This window comes from Neopelma chrysocephalum, unplaced genomic scaffold (genome assembly GCF_003984885.1).
Source record: "Neopelma chrysocephalum unplaced genomic scaffold, ASM398488v2 Primary Assembly neopelma1_69, whole genome shotgun sequence".
Classification (NCBI taxonomy): Eukaryota; Metazoa; Chordata; class Aves; order Passeriformes; family Pipridae; genus Neopelma; species Neopelma chrysocephalum.
The window spans coordinates 10,393,356-10,411,110 of record NW_020897729.1 but is presented as its reverse complement, the minus strand read 5'-3'; the positions used below and the strand labels follow the sequence as shown (position 1 = coordinate 10,411,110).

The following is a 17,755-nucleotide window of genomic DNA, read 5'->3' as shown; positions in this document are numbered from 1 at the left end:
ATGGAGCCAAAAGTTAACACTTTAATACATCCCCTCACTACGGTTTGTATTTGCTCCCCTCATGGAGCCAAAATTTGACAGTTTAATTCCTCACCCACTACACTTTGTATTTGCCCCCCTCCCAGAACCACCCCTAACTATAAAAAAATTACTTATTGGAAACTCGTATCTGACAAACTATTGCCTCTTGACACTGAGTCTTCAGGAATACAAAAGAAATCCCCTAATTCTGCAGCTTTTCTGTGATGCAGGTGATCAGACCACGGAAAGTTTGTGGCAAGGTGGAGAGATCAACAAGAGCCAGGAAAACAAAGTGGTTTATTTACAAAATACCCAGTGTATTTCCTTCTGAAAGCTCACAACACCCGTGATATTTGGGACACAGCTTTAACCTATTAAGAAAATATGCTCAGAGTAATACCTGTTCTTCTCAGGTTTCCAGAATATCAGGGGGAAAAAAAGCTGCTGTTCAAACTCTTGTTAATTTTTATTGAAATGAGGTAAAGAGTATTGGAAGAAATAGAGATACACTTGCAGAGAAGAGGGGATGATAAATTTGTTCCTTCTTCTATAATTTGATCCAGAAAATGATACCTCTATGCATAACTTGAAGAACTCTTTGGAAAGTGTGTGTGTATGAAAATATATATATATATATATATATATATATATATATATATATATATATATATACTCACTTCTAGTGACTGGAAAATCAAGCAGGGGTTGTGGGGATTCCTCTCTGTTGTCTCACATGTTGACAGAAAAGAACTCAAAGCTCTGGTGGGAAATGCAGCCCCCCAGGCGTGAAAACTGAGTCACCCAGTCACAAAGTCATTCAGAGACTGACCAGTATCAGAAAAGAGAACTTGGTTCAGCTCTTTGTGAAAACAGAGAGGATGAATTTTCAGACCATGAGGAACTGTGTGTTTTGTCTCTGGATGTTGCTCAGAGGATGAGGCTCTGATAGTTCCAGATAGTTCTCACTGAGACCAGAAGTGGCAGAAGCTGAGTCACCACAGCCACATCTGTTGCATAAATGTGGCAGCGATGTCACAGCAGCATCAGGAGGGTAAATTAGTCAGGGCTAATTAATCTTCTTGTCTACCAATATGTAAAGTGTTTTATTCCAGCCTGGTGCAGGGACAGCAGCCCTTTCACGTTGCAGTCTGGGTAGACAAAAAGGACATTTTCTTGATACACCTATTTACATTTTAAAAAGTAATGCACTTTGTCCGTCTGGCAATGTTTTAGAAGACCACATAGAGAAAAAGTGAAAAGATCATCTCTTTAGTTAGTGTTCTGTCTCATTTACAGGCTGGGAGAGCTGGGGGTGGTCACCTGGAGAAGAGAAGGCTCCAGGGAGACCTGAGAGCCCCTTCCAGGGGCTCCAGGAGAGCTGGAGAGGGACTTGGGACAAGGGAGGGAGGGACAGGACAAGGGGGAATGGCTTCAAACTGAAAGGGTGTAGGTTTAGGTTAGATATTGGGAAGAAAGTCTCTGATGAATAATGAAATTGGACTCTAATACATTGGTACTACGTGTTCCATTCCTGCCCATGCCTTTGGCCTGTAATTAGTCAGGCTGTGAAGGTAAAAAATACAAACTGTCCAAGGCCCAGTCCAGAAGTTTATGAAAGGAAAGAAAAGCCCTTTTCTTCGATCACCACCCTTTTCATCGCCACCTTTTCCACGTCTTTGCTGCCCCAAACCTGCTCATCCCACCTCCACCACCCCCCACTGTCACCCCCGATTACCCAAAGCGTGTGCTTTGGGAATGATGGAATTGGAAAGGCAGCACATGGAATTGGAAAGGCAGCACATTCTGGAACGACCAGGCTGACTCAGTGCCCCAGCTAGTGACAGTGACCTTTCAGTGGAGTCATCCCTGCTGACCTTCCATCTGTGTTCTTGGAAAAAGATTGACAGAGTCAAGGGGCTGAGAACAATCATGTTTTATGAGTAATCATTTGAAAATAACTGAGAATCACCCCGGAGAATCCTCCTTCAAATCCAGACCTACCTTCAAATGGTGTTGCTGCATCCCCAGGTCTAAAATCCCACTCTGACGTGCACAGTTCCCTCCTGTGTAACTTCATGTGAAATACAAAACATGCTTCGCTCTTCCTAAATTATGTATGTTCCGAGGAAGACAATCCTTCAGTGCTCTTTGATCTGGTACCATCTGAAGAATAATTTATATTGTGACTTCATTGAAGACATAATCAGCAGTTAATCAAGTGCATTTTGTGTAACTGTAGTCTAATTAATCTGTTTTGCTCTCGGAGGAACAATTACCACGTTATTTGTGTTTGATTTTACCTCAGATCTGCGGTGCAGAAACACTCAGAAGGCAAATTCTGAAGAATAGACAGGATTCCCTCTGAATTCTTGACCCAGTGTCACTGGGCTGTCTTTAAAAAAACCCAAACAACTGGATATTTTGAGTCTAAATTAGCTTTTCCTAGAAGGATATTTTTTGACTCAATGTAGGTGCCTACAACATAATAAATTATGCATGTAACACAAATTCTCTTGTTATGATACTGTTCAAACCTCATGTGCTACTGCAGTACAAAGCTCTGCACCTTTGATATTTTTGCATAGTTCTCAGATTGGGAAATAGCAATGCAAGGAGGAAATTTTTATTAGCAATATATATATAAATATATATTATATATTTACTAAACATATATTTAAGTAAAAGGCAGTTCCTGCGAGTGGCTTTTCATAGCAAGTAAAACTATCTCCCTAATATAAGAAACAAAGTCTTCTGTAAAACTGCAAAGATTTGTGGTGCATGTAGAAAAATTCTCATTAATCCTGGCGTTTATACAAATGGAATAGCTGCTATTAACAAGAAAACAGCCCACGGGACTGCTGGTAGGATATTTTCTGGATATCTTTCATGTGGTGTGCAAACACAGGGTTGTCCAAAAGACAGATCTGAAGGTGGTTTTGGATGGAAGTTGGCTGAAGGCCTTTGGATGACAGTGGGAATAAAAGACAAGGCCCACAGACACTTAACCAGCTCTCCTGCCCCTGGTTATGCTCACACTCAGGGGTCATTCTCTTGTGTGGGGACATTTCTGTTGGATGCCAAAGCTGGGCATGTTTCCCTTGGATTTGCTCATTTAGAATCACTGGTTGCACTGTATTTTAGCTTTTCTTGTACTTAAAAAAAAAAAGAAGTATTTTTCTTCAGAAAACACTCTTTAGTTGGGATGGTACTAAAACCTCACTGTCTAACAGCACAGATCCTTAAAGTAATGGACTGCACAGACTTGAAAAAGAAAATCAGCCTAAAATGTAGGTAGGAATCAATGCCTTTCCATTTATAACAGTTTGATCATGTTGTGTGAGACACTGAAATTACTGAGGCTGTTCTGGCTCCTGGAGCCAGTGCTGGCCCCTCTCAGATGTTAACATGGCTAAAACCCTGTGGATGTCCCTGATGTAGTTTGGGAGCAATCCCTAATTTCCCCTGTCCCTCCCCAGGCTGGCTCTCCTGCCTTCCTTCCATCCTGAGCATTCCAGCTGCCCCGAGGATCTCCTCCCACGAGGCCTCTTTGAGTGTGAAACACCCCCTAACGAGCACTTTTTTTCCTAGTCAAAGACTCTCTATATTTTTATTTTCGTTTTTTTGAACCTACCATGTGATTAGCTCTAAGATAACAGCCAGTGTTCTGTTCCTCCCAAAGCACAGCTCCCCAGATGGTGCAAATGAAAGGTGGTTCCTCTGGCTCCTGTGGCCTTTGCTGATTCCCATCAGCTGAACATCTGCTCCTGCAGTCAGAGAATCCACCCAGGGCTCCCACATTCCTGCAGACACAGAGCAGGAGGCATCAGCTTCAAATTTATCCTCAGAGTTCCAAAGCTGTCTCTGGAATAACACATCAGACTATTTCTGACCTCAGCCCTTCCCTTTTAATATCACTTTTTGCTGAATAGAAACTTTGATTTGGGGATTGCTTTTCATTTCCATTGATGACATTTTTTACAATTCAGCCCATAAACATTCAGTTTTTAATGCACCAGATCAGACAAAATTATAGATCAGGAAATGACCATTGGCAAAAAAAGTTTCTTTGTATCAGAGCTGGAGTCAATCCCAAAAATCCATCAGCTGCAAATAGCCCAGGAAGAAGAGGAATTGATCATCAATCAGCAGATTGTGGAGCTGCACTTCCCTGCCTGTGTTCCAGCTGCTCCACCTTTCCAACAGAACAATTCCCTATTAAAGGCAAGGGAAGAAAATTTAACTTGAGATAAAAAGTGAGAAAATGCACAGTGAAATGAGCCATTTTGGTGAGGCCTGAACGATCCAGGGATATAGTCTTTCCATGCCAAAACAAATCCTTCTTAAGAAGCCCCTGGTAGCACCACTGATGGTAGGACAGTGACAGAAAACATTTCTGGGTTTGAGTGGGTTCCAGAATGTTTCGGAAAGGAAAGGAAAACCTAATATATGCTGGCAGACCTGGGAACTCCAGTACTCTGGATCCTGTTCCACTCGACTGTCTGCAGAAAGGGAAGTTTCTTGTCCTCACACTTCCTCAGGTTTCCAAATGTGTCAGAAAAATTAACAATATAATATGCTTAGATAATTAAATGCTGGTGTGAAGTGTTCAATAACGTGTGTTGGACAAAGAAACACTAAAAGGATCCCAAAGCCAGAGACATTTCTGGGAGCATCTCAAATTTAAGCTCTTTTAGCACTGCCAGGGAGCAGAGTTTAGCACATAAAATGGCATCAAATCCAAGATGCCTCTTTGAGGCAACAAAAATGTAAATGTCCAGCTGCAGATTTGCCATTGTCAGGGCTGTGCTTCGGGCTCCTTCTGAAAAGAAACTGGAATACGCACTGAATAAGGAATTCTGAAAGGCTCAGGGACTCATATTGGGCAGAGATGTGAAAACACTCCCAAGTTTGCATCTCTCTTTGTTTCCCTGTAATGAAGAAAATGAGGGCTCTGAGCAGCTCTAACGAGGCCCATTCTCCCAAGGATTAGAACTGACATTTCCTTGATTTCCTGCTGTCTGATAGAGGGTAATATTTCTCTTTCAGCTTTTCTTTTGAGGGGGAATAACGGCCAAAGAATTTTCCTGAAATGCACAGCATTTTAGCAGCTTCAGGAAATGGAGATCACCGAGATCAACTCTTTCCTTTAATATTAATTTCTTCTCTTTATATTCAAATCTCATTTTAGTTTTGAACTGGTTTTCAGGGCTCTTACAAATCACAACAAACTTAATGTAAAAAAACCCCAATAATGGCAATTCCAGTCTAGGAATCTGCTTGTTTGGACTTCACTGTTGTGAAATTTCGGTGCCACAAAGTTCTGTACTTGTGAAATATTCTTCTTAAGGCGTAATGAAAACAAATGTGAATCTGACACGTATCAGAAATTTGTATTTAACAAATTGTTACTATCAGATTTGAAATACTTCACGTCTGAAAATAAGTCCCACCAACGCTGTAATTAGGATGGTTTTGTTTCAAAAAAAGGAGGTACAGGATTTTTAGCTGTGTGGTTTAACCCTCTCCGAATGAATTTGCACCCCCCCAGTTTAGTTTTGCTGAGCTGCAGGACACCTGACACACCACAAGATGTCTCAGCACAGAAACACTGAATTTTATGCTGGAATTTTTTTATAATACCACTCGATGAGATAAAGATTTTCTAGTGTTTGCCTCGGGTTTTCTTTAATACTCGACAGGGGCTTTTAGTAGCACATGGGGAAGAACAGCCTCGCAGTGTCAGCAATAAATGATTATTTTAAATAATCACTGAATCAAATGACTCATTGGAAAACCCTAAACTTCCAAAAGGAAAGGCTCAATCGACTCTTAATAAGCATCTGAGAAATATCAAAGTCTTCCAGTGTAGGTTAAATGGAAGAATTATTTGAAACTATATCTAATTTCCACGACATTTGATTTTAATCGTGCGTTCTATATTTTTAATTATTCGTACTCAGGGTTCATATTGTTTAATGTTACTACAAGCCAGTTATTTGCATAATATTTTCTCTGGGGTTACATCTTTGGGGCCTCTAAAATCTATGAAACTGTTGCCTTCAGTGTTCAGAGAGAACCCAGGGAAGTTCTGACCTGTTTGTCCACATTAAATGTTGACTTTAGGAGAAGAGAAGTCTTTTCAACAGACTCTTAGCACAGGAGTGGTGCAGAAACCACTCCAGACTTGATGGCTGGAAGGTGATTTTGCTTTCTATTGCTTTGTGTATCTCCACACACTCTTTTTGTTTGCCCTGAGAATGTTTCTCATTTATTTTTCTTTTCTCTTCCCTTTTCCATTGTGTTGCTTTAGTTTATCTTCCACCACTTCCCCTCCTGATTAACTCCTGAAATTCTTTTTTTCTGTAACATCCTTATTTTGTTTAACCTTTTTCAGAGGAATGTTTTTATGCACTCAACATATGAGGAGCACACAAACGTATTGTGACCAATATATATTTTAAATACATTGAACCTTACAGTGTAAATCCTCAACAAAGGAACAACCACATAAATTCAGTGAGAAATCCACTGCCTTTTGATGGGAAGAGCTGATGGCACCAGCAGTGGGCTCTGGGCATGAGGCCCCTCTGATGAGGAGATTAATTTATCATATATTAATTAAGCTGTTTGCAAAATGCCTTTACATTTTGTTTGCATCCAAATGATAGGAGGGATTCACAGGAATCTGTGACAGTCCTGTAAGATACAGAACTTTTCAGACTTCTGAATCAGTTGAGGGAAGGTCGAGAGCCCCACATTCTTCAGTGATTAATGTGTGTGCTTTAGATAAAGTAACTGAAAACTATCGATTAAGGCACAGTTACCCTTTAACAGCCAAGGAGAATTCCAAAAGAGATTAGCCTTTGTCTGGATCAATGAAATTGTTGCTGCAGTTCCCATCTAGATTTGCTAAAAAGAAACAACACACATGGCTCAGGTTTCAGAGCCTGATGGTTTATTAAACTCACAAAATTCCTTGTTTTAGGAGATATTTCACCAGATTCAGGCTGCTTACGGCAGAAATATAAAGCCTAGAAACTTCAGAAACACAGAATAAACAGGTGATCTTTGCACCAAAGAAAGCACTACAAGGGAACACATGAATAAATACGGGGAGAACAAGGAAATAATAAAAAATACTCATCAAAAGATATGGGTCAAGGGCCTGGTCGTAAAACCCTAACAGCCATGGGCAGGAGCTTTGCACACATCGTGGGAAAGGAGTGCTTTGAGGAAGGACCTGGAGGAAAACAATGCCATGGGGTTGTAACTGTGTTTAGGTAATTCCAAGCACGAGGAGTGGCATGAGAACGAGCACAAAAGCACGGGGAAAATCTGATAGAGAGACCAGGAAAAGAGGCATTGCCTTCGTGATACATGGGGAAGGACGGGACAAGGAGAAAGCTCTGCTGGGGAGGGGACAGGGGTGAGGGGCGATGTCTTTGGTGACCAAAGAACCCAAAGTTATCCCCCATCCAGCCCAGCCCAGAGCTGGATGGGGGGGACAGGCACACTGCAAACACGTCCTGGATGAGCAGGAGGGGTACAAGAACATTTATCCCAGCTGTAGGACAGAACATTGCAGAAACTGGAGCACAAAGTAATGCACAATCTGCTAAAATCCCTTCAAATTCAGATGTGTTTGGACTTGTTGCTGTTCACAAATTTACATTTGCAAATGGTCCCTGCAGTGTGGTGTGTGCTTTGGAAGCAGGGCCTCCACCCTCCAGAGTTTCCATCCTAAATTACAGAGCCTTGGATAATCCAGGCTGTGGGATCTGAGGAGATACGTGTCCACAATCTTGTGCTGAACAGAAATACCTGATCTAATTAAAAGTGGAAGAAGCCTGGTTGTAGCTTGGGTTATTTGCTTTGAGAAGAAAACCTGCTTTAAGCTCTTTAATGTTTATTCAGCACTTCAAGGTATTGTTGCCTCCCTTTGCAGCAGATTTAGGACTCGTTTGATCCAGGAAAGTCTTTCCTTTGATTCAGTTACTTGTCAGGAATGAGGAGGAGACACAGAGACATTTGAGTAACGCCCAGCACTGCACTGTCTGATATTGGAAAAGCCTTGTCCTGCATTCCTCAGACATTACACTTCCCTCTGATTCTGCAGAGTGCTCAAGTTATTGGAGAGTTGTCTCCCAGGCAAAGGAGGAGGGAGTGTTACCATCCAAACTTGCAGTGCTCCACACCTTCCCTTCAAACAGCATTTCATCCTGCTGGATCTACGTCCAGGGAGCTCCATGACTTATTTCAGGTCTCTGAAAGCCCATCATGATTTCACACCACAGTGATCTCGTCAACAAATGGCCAAAAGGACAGGCCCCCATCCTCAACTTTTAAATTGTCCCATCCAAACACATCCCCATGGACGATCTCCTTGAGAGGGCACAGGGTCCTGCATGCCTTGGGTCTCACAGATCCTTCTTCCCCCTGTGACTCCTGATCTCAGGTGTGTTCAGCACACCATGGATGACTCTTCTGTCAGCAGAAGGGAAGAGGAACAGCAAACTGTGTAAGGAATGTGAGCAGACACTGGAGGAGTGGAGCAGTTTAGCTACTTGACAGAATCCAGTGATAAAAAATGCAAGAATACCGGGGTGACTAATGGAAAAAATTCCCAAACCTGACCCAATGCAAACTTTGCAGCTCACAGGCTTCAGTTCCCCTCCCACAGAGGGCAGTGTTCTTAATATTCTGAGTTCTCACCTTCCCAAAGCCTTCAAAAACCCTAAAATTGTTTTCACCGAGTGACCTATAACATTGTAAATAATGAAATAAAATTAAAAACCTATCCAGGAATAAATTTTTCTTATGGAAATGCATTTTTAGCAGCTGTAGAATTCCACTTTGCTGTGCTCTGAAACTCAAAGACGGTTCTGCTCATCTTGCTCAGCCAAGCAGCCGAAAGACCCCAAGCTCTCCAGAGCAGGATGAAGCTGTGGAACACCTTTGTGACTCCCTGGATATTGATTTCACCACGGAGCAGCACGTGATGGGATCAGATATCAAAAAATTCCCAGACCCTGGGGTGAGCCTGTGGCACCAGCTCTGCTCTGCCCCGGCCACAGCTGAGCCACAAAGTTCCGCTTCCTCTGCCCCTTCCTGCCTGTGGAACTTCCCAGACCTTGCTGAGTGGTCACAGAGGTTCTTTGCTGCAGGCCCAGAAAGGCAATTTTGAGCAGTGGATCCATCTCCTGTGTCTCCCCACCCTAAGGAAGCCCCTGAGTACTCTGCTTATTCCTGCAGGATGGAAAAGACCAACCAGCTCCGGGAGCAAAGGAACTAATTAAAGCCAGGCTCTGTGGATTGATGAACCCTTGGCTCTCCTGTGGCTCAGAGGGAACATTTATCTCCGTGGGGGTTCCTTTTGTTCCTTATCAGCCTTGCCTTCAACGGGGGCACTGCTGTGGTCACTTTTCTCTGTGTCGCTGATTTTTTTTAATTAAACTTTCAGGCATATAATTCCTTTGAGAACCTGCACCTCCAGCTCGATTGATACTTATTTTAAAGCTTCAAAATTATTCCAAAAGCTTGGGGTCTCCATGGGCAGATATAACAGGCTTCACTTCTCTGGGAAACCAAGCTCTTAGAAAATTCAATTTTTAAGTACTTGATATTCCGCAAAGTGAATGGAATAGAGTTTATCTCTCTCCTTTAAAGCATAATGTAAAATATTTCTTCAAGCTGATGTGTCATTTGCTATAATTTGCTAACCTGCAGAAGGGCCTGTGTGCCTGAAAGCTTATTCTCATTTTTAGCTGTATTAGCTGGCCTATTATAGGACTTTATTTCTCCCTTCAGAACTTGCTTCTTGTCTAATTAGAGACCTTGGTGCACCCTCATTAAATCTCTCAGGAGTGTTTCTTCCTGAGGGAGTCCTGAGGCCACAGAACTAAGCTGAGGTTTATAACAGACCCATGATTAGATTAAGAGAATTCAATATATACCATAAAATGCAAATGCTTATGAATGTATTGATTTGAAATATTACTTCTCTTAACGTTGAATTGCTGGGTTTGGAAAACTCATGTTAATGACTTTTAAAGATCTTTCTAGGGTATTTTATATTGAACCTAAATCATCAGCCCAGGCAATGAGAAATCCAGATCCCTGCTCTCCTTTTAGCAACAGAGTCTCAACATGAGTCAGGATTTAGCCCCTGGTAGTTAGTCTCAGTATTAATAACAGCTTCTGTTGAGAAACCTCCCTTTGTTGACTATTTCAGCAAATTCACCTGATGATTTTTTGGCCTTTGAATGATATATTCATGAGACAACAGGGTATGTCCAGGTGATTTTATTGCTGCTTCACCCTCCTGTGACTTGAAATTCCTGCCTGTTTATTAGTAAGAACAAAACACAAATTTCCTCCATGAATGACTTGGCATCATCATTTTGTCACCAAAAAAAAAGGTGCATGAGAGGACCCCTTTTCCAGGGTCCTGGCCACGACTTTTCCAGAACCCATGCCTGGGAAGTTCATCTTTCTGAGGCACTGTTGAGGCACAGAGTGGTTGAGCAACTTGTCTGTGGTCAAGATTGTGGTAGGAGTAGGGATAAAAAAATCCAGGTATCTAGGAAAGCATCCTAAGCACTGGGGCATCCCATCTTCTGCCAAGGAGGCAGAAGGAATTGGGCTGGATTTTCTGGGACTGTACAACCAACAATTCAATGATCTCTTTTCTCCTGCTTTTCCAGAGCAGGCCTTATTAACTCATCAGCCTTAAACTGTTTCCATGGTTGATAGAGTTCAATTAGTCTTCTAGTTATCAATCCTTCGTTGCCTTAATTCAGAATATTAATTCTCTCCTTCAGCCAGCAGGAAATCTGCACAGAAATTTCCTTTGGAATTATTTTGTACAAACTGTAGTAATGGGATTAGTTATGTCAAATTTAATCAAACCTAAATTTATCAGTAACAACATTTCAGATGGTTTCAGTAAAAGCAGGACAGGATCTGTCAAGATCTATTAAAAAAATGACCAAGGAGCCAATTCTTCCCTGAAAAGATTGGGATTCAGCACTTTGCTGGACTGATCCCATCCCTCTGCTCCTGGCTGAGGAGAGCAATCCAGCAGTGAAACAAGGAAAGCAGCACATGGAAATTTGGGACAACAGGACATCAGACCTACACCTTGGAGATAGCACTGGATCCCAGTTCTGTCTGATTGAGGGGCAGATCCTGCTTGTTAAAATCTGTTTGGAGTAATTGTTTCTAGAATGCAGTAATAGCCAACAAGTTCTCTTGTACATAATTAAGAGTTTAAGCTCTAAAACCACTATTTCATATATATAAATATATATATAAGAGAAATACATCCACAGAGTATTTATTACAAAACAGCATTTAATCATTGCTGACTTGGCTCGTTTACATCTTACAAAATGACCTGATTTAAGGGATTTAAACATTTCTCACCTATTTTGTTTCCAGGTGCTCAATTCCACCTTTCTCATCGTTCAACAGCCACATTTGTGAGCTGAATAACCCTGAGCAAATAAAAAAAAATAATAAAATGCTGCAGAGTCGTATCTCGGAAGCATCTGCAGCTATAACAGTAGACTTCAATATTGTCAAAGTTCTTTATAAATATTTATGTATAAAAGTTCTCCAGACTCCAATACTTCCAGATTCAGTCGGTCCAACAAAATATGTTAACATTCTCCAGAGTTTGATGATAGAAATCCTTAAAGTGTTTCGAATTCCTTCAGGATTTTGAAGGACTCCTTGGACCTGCTGTACTGTTTGGCAAACGTGGTCACTCTGTGGAGAGCTTCTCCCAGCCCCTCTCCCGTGATGGCACAGCAGGGCTGCACGTACCAAGTCCTGTCACTGCAGTACTTCTTCATCTTGAACCTCCTGGTGATTTCCTCAGCGTTCAAAGCTCCAGGCAAGTCCTGCTTGTTCGCCAGCACCACGACCGGCACGTTTTTTATGGATTCGTTCTTCAGGATGAGCTCAAACTCTCTCCTGGATTCCTCCAGCCGTCGCTTATCAGAGCTGTCCACCACGTACAGCAGTCCATCTGCGCCCTCCAGGAAACAGCTCCAGACCTGCCTCATTTTCTCTTGCCCTCCAACATCCCAAAACGTCAGTGTAAAATCTCTCCCGGCTTCAATCATATCCACGTTAAAGCCGATGGTTGGGATGGTCAGAAAAGCATCTTTATACCTGAGCTTGTACAACAGCGTGGATTTTCCTGCAGAGTCCAGTCCCAGCATCACTATGTTGGCTTGCTTCGCTCTGGGGGGTTTGGTGTTCTGGTGGCCCATTTCTGCCCTGGAGTTCTCCACTCCAGCCAGGCTGGGATATTCCCTCTCTTCCCTGAAGCCAATTTGCATCGATGTCTTTCCTCCTCCGTGAGGTGAAGCACAAAGAGGCAGGAAGGGGAAGAAGCAGCTCTGTGCTCTGCAGTCAGTAAAACCTCTGTGCAAACACAGCGGGTGGTTTATCGGGTTGATAACAGGCCAGCAGTGCTCGGGAAGGTGCACCCTCCGTGCCAAGCCTGTGGGTGGGACACCATGAGTAACCTACCAATTGGTCACGGGCACAAAGGTTACTGCCTTCCAACAGGCCTTCCAACACTTCCAGGACCAGCAGCCTGGCTGTATTCCCTGATCCATGGGCTGGGGAAAGTCTGCCCCGTCTCAGTGTGTCCTCAGGGATCAACCCCTGCATCCACATCCATTTTGGAAAAGGAATTATGTATAAACACAACCAGCGAGGAGGGGAAATCCTAAGGTTTGTCCATATTTATCAATCCATTAACTGACAAGGTGCCCTCAAGGTGCATCTTCCAGCAGCAAACTGATGTGACCTTGAGTTCTGTGTGCAGTTTTGGGCACCACAATATAAGAAAGATATTAAAGTATTAGAGAGAATGCAAAGGAGGCCACGAGGATGGGGAAGGGTCTGGAGGGGAAGTCACAAGAGGAGCAGCTGAGGGCACTTGGTCTGTTCAGCTGGAGAGATGAGGTCAGACCCCATTGGGGTCTTCACCATCCTCCTGAGGGGCAGTGGAGGGGCAGGTACTGATCTCTTCACTCTGTGACCAGTGACAGGACTCGAGGGAATGGCTGGAAGTTGTGTCAGGGGAAGTTTAGGTTGGATCTCGGAAAAGGTTCTTCCCCCACAGGGTGTTGGGCACTGCCCAGGCTTCCCAGGGCGGTGGGCACAGCACCAAGGCTGCCAGAGCTCCAGGAGGGTTTGGACAAGGCTCTCAGGCACTAAGTGTCATTCTTGGGGTGTCCTGTGCAGGGCCAGGAGTTGGACTCGATGACCCTGCTGGGTCCCTGCCAGCTCAGCATTCTCTGTGATTCTGTGTCAGTGGTTTCTAATCTGAGTCTCCCCAGGCCCAGGGACTCAATCAATGGTAATAGAGCTCCTTTAAAGGCTCTGCTCCACCCGGACCATGGCACTGACTCCTCCTGCCAGGGCTGTGAGCTGGGGGTTCTGTTTGTATGAACAAGTTTTACTGCACTCTGTATGATGATATAATGAGTAAATATGGACTTTATGAACCAGTCATCACTGAGGCTCCGCTGCCTGAAATTAAAAATCTCTGTTAGCTTCGTTCTGCTCTACTCTGTGCTTGCCCACTGATGAAGATTTCCTTCAGTAAAGGGACAAGAATCAGGGAAATAACTGTGTCTTGATAATTTCTTTTGCCAGCATTCTAAATAGTAAAATAAACCAAGAGGAGATAGAAAATTTAGTCTAATATTATTGAATTCCTGTTGAGTGTCCATTTTTCAGACAGCAGACAGGGCTGGTCCAACATATACCAAGTACTGCAGTACTAACTTGCTCTCACACCCAAGAAACCATTTGTCTTTGCTTCAGAAAATATATAATCAGCAAAAAGCTGTGAAGGTCTTGGTGGCCAAACGAGCTGCTGACTGATAGCACAATCATTTCAATAATTACGACATTGATTGCTCACATATTACACGTTGCGTAAAATAGACCTCAGCCTTGTCAGGCAAGTTATAATCTGGTATCTCTTGAAGCTAAAAGGGTTAGACCAGAACTAATTGGGGGCAAGAAAAGATGACAGTGATGTTCTCAGTGCTGTGCATTTTTCATAGTTAATAACATGTATAGATTACGTGGAGGACTTTTTGCAGGAGCAGGTCATGATGTGTTAAATCCGGGAAGAAAGGGTTTATGTTTCCTTATAAATAATGTATGTGAATGAACTGAAAGACGGGGAGGCAACTCTGTGATGTGTAATACAGCCAAATGAATCAGAATTCCCTGGAAAACAGCGTGCAGTTCTGAGGAAACATGGTATCTTGAGCATGGGCAAAGCCTGGCAGGGATGGATGGTGCTGTGACTTGAAGCTCACACAGTTCTCTGCTCTGGGTTTGCTCCAGCTGTGTTCAGTGTTTATGGTCACCATTTCTTACATCAGGCCTTCACTTCACAGCAGTGATCAAGCAGAGTTTGATTTTCACCAGCTAATTAAAGTGAAGGCCAGCACAGAGCAGCTGCCCTGGGAGGGCATCGGGGTCTGGTCATTTCTAACTGTACCAGAGCCCACCCAAGCTCGGTTCAGAGCAGGATCCTGTGATCCAGAGCTGCTTCCAGTGAGGATTCCCTGCGTTGCTTCGGAGTTCATAACCAGGGTGAGATCAAACCACAGGACAGGGTGTGATGCAGCTCCTGCTGCCGAGTTCTAACCTCATATTTGCTCCCGAGCATGGATGGAACATCCACCTTTGCTTTGTCCAAAGGTGTGTTTGCCCGGCCGGGCCAGGACTATCTCGTGTATAGGGTTTGCCTGGAGGTTCGGTTGCACAATCCCAAGTAATAAACCCGGGACAGCTGATTTGGCACCAACTAATCTGCGCCCAAACTGCACAATAACCCTTTCGTAAAGCCGGCGGCTTTGTGTAAACTCCGCGGGTCGCCGAGTTGCCCGGGCAGGTTAATTCCACTGGCTAAAGTCAGCAGATGGGATGGAGGGAGTGAATCCTCACCGGGGCCATTCCAGCGGCCGAGGCAGGAGGGGCAGAAAGCGCCGCTCGCTCTTGCCGGCCCTGCACGGCCTCGGCTCGGGATTCCTGCCGGAGGGAGCCACCGGGATGCAGCGGGATGCAGCCGGAGCCGGGCGGGGGGAAGGCGGGGATCGGCGGGGCCGCTCCCGGCGCTCGGGGAGGCGGAAGGGGAGGCGCCGCTTCCCGGGCCCGGCAGCGACAGGAGGGACACGGTAAATGGGAACGGGAATGGGAAATCGGGATGGGGATGGGAGCGGGTCCCCCCCCGGGCCGCGGTGGGTGCGGTGGGTGCTCGGGGGGAGCCCAATGACCGCGGGCACCGAGCGCGGCTGCGATGCCTGATTTTAATAAAAACCACTGAAACGGCCTTAAATCGCTGCCTGGGTTCAGCAGAGGGCGGCAGAGCCCCTCGCACCATCCCTCCCTGCTCTTCCTAACCCATGGCACGAAAGAAGGCGCCTGGAACAGAGAACCAGGGCTGCTCGGGCGGTCAGAAGTGAGAGCAAGTCCTTGTTAAAAGTCCTGTAAAATACTTCTTAAAGTATTGTTATATTAGAGCATCGTACACCGGCGCCTTGCAGAATTTCCCCTAGATTGGTTGTACACCACATGGAATCACTGGCTGGTCTGGGTTGGAAGGATCTTAAGGATGATCCAGTTCCACCCCGTGCCATGGGAGGGGACACCTTCCATAGATCAGCTTACTCAGAGCTCCATCCAACCTGACCTTGAGGCCAAGGGACAGGAATAAATTTCCAAATAATTTCTGTTGGTAGCTTTACAAAGCAGAAGGATTTGTTTTTTTCTAGACATCTAACATTAAGATATTTAAAAATCTTTAAATTGGACGATATCATGGTTATTGGAATTGTCAGTCTGCAATGAATATGAAAATTTCCCACCTTTTTCCTGCCAAGCGTGTCCACACTCCGTAATTCCCTGGCTGAAGCAGAGTGTGAGAGATGGATCCAAAATCCCTGTGGAGCATGTTCAGCACATGTTGCCTCATCTGTGTTCCAAAGTTCATCGGTTTGATCTGTTGGCACAATCTCAGAGCCAGCGAGTTGTGAGCTTGGAAGAAAATGAAAGCAATTCCCTGGAAGGAGCAGTTCCTCACCTGGTGCTGCTCCTGATGCTCCTGCTGTACAACTGGAAGGGGGAAAACTGCCAGCAAATAAAGCCTGGAAGTGGTGGAGAACCCACCCTGGGAAGCTGGAAGGGCTGCACCTGCACCAGGACTGGGCAGAAGGTTGAGCTCCACTCAGACCTCGCTGCTTCAACCTCCTTCCTTTGCTTTACCCTTTGGAAACAGGAAGAGATGGAGATTTTCTGAGGGCTGTGTTTGGGATTTCCCCTTGGATTTGCCTGTTTTCCTGCCTGTGTTTGAAGTGGTCAATGATCCTGGAGGGTGACTGCCATAAAAAATCAAAGGTTTTTTCCATTAGGCAGCCAAGAACTGATCCAGCTGTGACATGCTTTAAGTTGGTCATCAAACCCTGATAAATGTTATTGATATAATATCAAATAATAAGCACTGATATATATATATATAAAACTTAAATTATTTTCTTCCACTATGTATTTTCATATTGTTCACTGAAAGTCAAGTTGGTGGATACAGAGAGAAGATTCCTATTAGTTACTTTCTAGTTTTGAGAGGGATCAGTCAAAAAATCTTCTCTTAAATACTTATTTATATAAAATTGCTTTAAATCCATTTTAAAGATACATCTGTGGTGAATTTTAAAGATGCATCGTGGGGTGAAATGCGCTCCAGATTTTTCTTTTAAAGGATGAGGAATTTAAAGTCAGATCCTACACAGAAATATGAAGCAGGTGGGCTCTGGCAAATCAAATTTCCTTGGATTCCAGTGTGCTGTGCATTTGTCAAATACAAAACATTTAGAAGCCCCGTGGTGATATTTTTGAAGATAAACAGTAATTAATTGTGCTGAGAAATTGAACCTTCCATCACCCTTACTGTGTCTTTGTGAGTACTTTACAATGCAGGGTAAATATTATTACTGCAAACATCAGAAATCCTCTGGAATTCCTGAAGATGTCTAATGTATGAGCACAGCATGTGCAGTTTTAAAGAAATACAGGAAACAGTGGTACATGGAGGGTGCAGGGTTTAAATTGAGTTTTGGGAAGATGTATTGATTGGAATCTCTAATCCTGACACTGTAGGAATGGCTTTGGCATGGATTCCATGGATTCCATGGGGTTTGGAAGTACCTGCTGAGGAGCTGGGGCTCCAGGCCGAGGTGTGTGTCTCAAATCCAAACATGACTTGGCTAATGGCAAAAATGGTGACGGTTTGGGTCAAAAATGGATTTATTAAATCACTTGATTTAATTAAATGAGTTGATTTTTACATTCTTCCACCTTCAGAACAAGCAGCTGCTCAACCCTTAAACGGGGGATGAAATATTTTTGTGTACTTTTGCTGTCTTGGCTGATTTGCTCCAGCTCATACAAACCAGTAGGAATTCCTGTGTTTAAGAGAAATCCCACATTTTGAAGCCTCTGAACATCCACTTTGCTGTTGGATTTTGTTCCTTCCTCACAGTGGATTCGAGTGGGAGAGCTCGAGATCACAGCATGGATGTCTGAGATCTCTGGGATCACAACATGGATCTCTGGGATCACAACATGGATCTCTGAGATCTCTGGGATCACAACATGGATCTCTGGGATCACAACATGGATCTCTGGGATCACAACA

At 43.9% G+C, this 17,755-nt stretch overlaps 1 protein-coding gene across 1 annotated transcript; it reads right to left on the bottom strand.

Moving 5' to 3' along the window:
• Positions 1-11,446: 11,446 nt before the first annotated feature.
• Positions 11,447-12,299, bottom strand: ARL14 (ADP ribosylation factor like GTPase 14). Its single transcript, XM_027685853.1, has one exon. It carries the CDS (start codon positions 12,297-12,299, stop codon positions 11,715-11,717), a length of 585 nt encoding a protein of 194 aa, XP_027541654.1. The 3' UTR covers positions 11,447-11,714.
• Positions 12,300-17,755: the final 5,456 nt, after the last annotated feature.